General features: G+C 38.3%; 2 protein-coding genes across 2 annotated transcripts in view; one reads left to right on the forward strand and one right to left on the reverse strand.

The window, feature by feature from the left end:
• The window catches only part of LOC106777074, a 56,593-nt gene that overhangs the window by 39,884 nt on the left and 14,620 nt on the right, over nt 1-2,089 (forward strand). The window lies entirely within an intron of this gene.
• Nucleotides 1,078-2,080, reverse strand: LOC111240612. The gene is made up of 2 exons (XM_022776041.1): nt 1,441-2,080; nt 1,078-1,339 (listed from the first exon to the last, which is right to left on the reverse strand). Exons 1-2 carry the CDS (start codon nt 2,046-2,048, stop codon nt 1,315-1,317), a joined length of 633 nt encoding a protein of 210 aa, XP_022631762.1. The 5' UTR covers nt 2,049-2,080; the 3' UTR covers nt 1,078-1,314.

The raw sequence follows: 2,089 nt of genomic DNA on the forward strand, positions 1-2,089 counted from the left end.
GTCTTTCATTTCAAATTGAGCTGCCAATTTTTCCTTTAATGCCAATTTTTCTGTTTCATCATCTCCTGCAATAATCATATCATCCACATAGACAAGTAATAAAGTGAGTTTACCTGCAGAAGAGTGCTTTATGAATAGAGTATGATCTCCTTGACTTTGTCTGTATCCCAAGGAAACCATTGCTTTTGTAAATCTTCCAAACCATGCTCTGGGGGATTGTTTAAGACCATACAATGCTTTCTTTAGGAGACATACTTTGTTTCTTTCATTTTTCACTTCAAAACCTGGAGGAATCTCCATGTACACTTCCTCATCTAGATCTCCATGAAGAAAGGTATTCTTCACATCCAACTGGTGTAAGTCCCATCCAAAATGGGCAACCAAAGCGAGAATAACTCGAACTGTATTCATCTTTGCCATTGGGGCAAATGTCTCCTCATAATCAATCCCATATGTCTGGGTATATCNTTTTGCCACCAATCTAGCTTTATATCTTTCTATTGTCCCATCTGCCTTATGTTTGACTGTGAATATCCATCTACACCCTACTGCCTTCTTGTCTCTTGNCTTATCAACAATCTCCCAAGTTGAATTTCTTTCTAATGCATTCATCTCTTCTTTCATAGCTTGATTCCAGTGTTCAAGTTTCATGGCCTCCTGGATTGAGGTAGGTATTTCTGTGGCATCAATGGCAGCAATAAAACTTTTGTGCTTATCAGAGAGATTGTTNGTGCAAACATATTGAGAAATAGGATATTTAACACATGATCTTCTTCCCTTTCTCAATGCAATAGGTAAATCCTTAGTAATACTTACCTCCTCCTCATTGATATCTTCAGGGATTCTCACCTCCGGATCAGACAATTCTTCTTGCTCTAGAGTCGAAGTGGGTTGTTCTCTTCTTGCATATTTTTTGCCAAAAAATCTGTCTTCCTTTTCTTGCTCACTGACTTAAAATTTATTTTTCATAAGGTATGTCCACGTGACACGAGTACAATCATCAATAAAGGTAACAAACCATTTGGCTCCAGAAATAGANTCTATGACAGGACCCCAAACATCAGAGTGAATAAATCAAATGGAGAAATACTTTTTTTATTACTAATAGGATAAGATGCACGATGGTGCTTTGACAATTGACAAATATCACAATTAAAAGACTCAACAGACTCCTTGGTAAACAAATGGGGAAAGAGGGACTTGATAAGAGTAAATGAAGGATGCCCAAGCCTTTGATGATGTAACCATATTTGTGATTTGGCCCACGTCTCGGATGTAGCTTGTTGACTCATGATTTGTGTGTTGCTTTGGTCATCAAACTCTAAAAAATACAACCCACTTTGCTCCTTAGCAGTTAAAATCGTCTTCTCCGTGGCAAGATCCTGAAAAACACAATAAGTTGGAAAAAATATTACCGAACAATTTAAATCCTTTGTGAATTTTTGCACAGAGATAAGACTATTAGCTAATTGAGGAACATGTAAAACATCCTTCAATATAATAGATGAGTCCAAGAGTATATTCCCAGAGCCGCATACAGGTATACCCTGTCCATTTGCAACNGTAATAAGTTGTTCTTTATTGCTCTTGCTATATGAATCAAAATTCCCACTAAAAGGTGTCATATGATCAGTTGCACCNGAATCAAGGATCCAAATACCGTGAGACACATGACCAACAGTATTGAGACAAATCTTACCTTTTATGGACAAAGTACATGATCCAGAGGGCTTACTCATTGATTCAAGCATTGCTTCCAAACGCTCGAGTTTCTCCTTATAAGTTTGCATATCAAGAACTGGTGGTGGTGGTGGATTAGATTGATTTGTGGCTTCCCGTTCTGAGGTAGTNTGATTTACCCACTTTTGAGTAGGCCCTTTGTTGTTTCCCATGCGCTNNAGAACATTCTTTTTTCCATGGAGTTTGAAGCATATTTCCTTGGTATGTCCAGATCTTTTACAGTATGTACAATAGTCCCCATGAGTACCTCTTTCGAATGTTTTTCCCCCAGCATTTGTTCCCTTGTGCACTCCCTTTCCAATTGTCATGGCAGAGCCTGTGTTGGAGATCCCTCCATGAAGCATGACAG

This window comes from Vigna radiata, chromosome 11 (assembly GCF_000741045.1).
Source record: "Vigna radiata var. radiata cultivar VC1973A chromosome 11, Vradiata_ver6, whole genome shotgun sequence".
In the NCBI taxonomy this organism is placed as follows: Eukaryota; Viridiplantae; Streptophyta; class Magnoliopsida; order Fabales; family Fabaceae; genus Vigna; species Vigna radiata.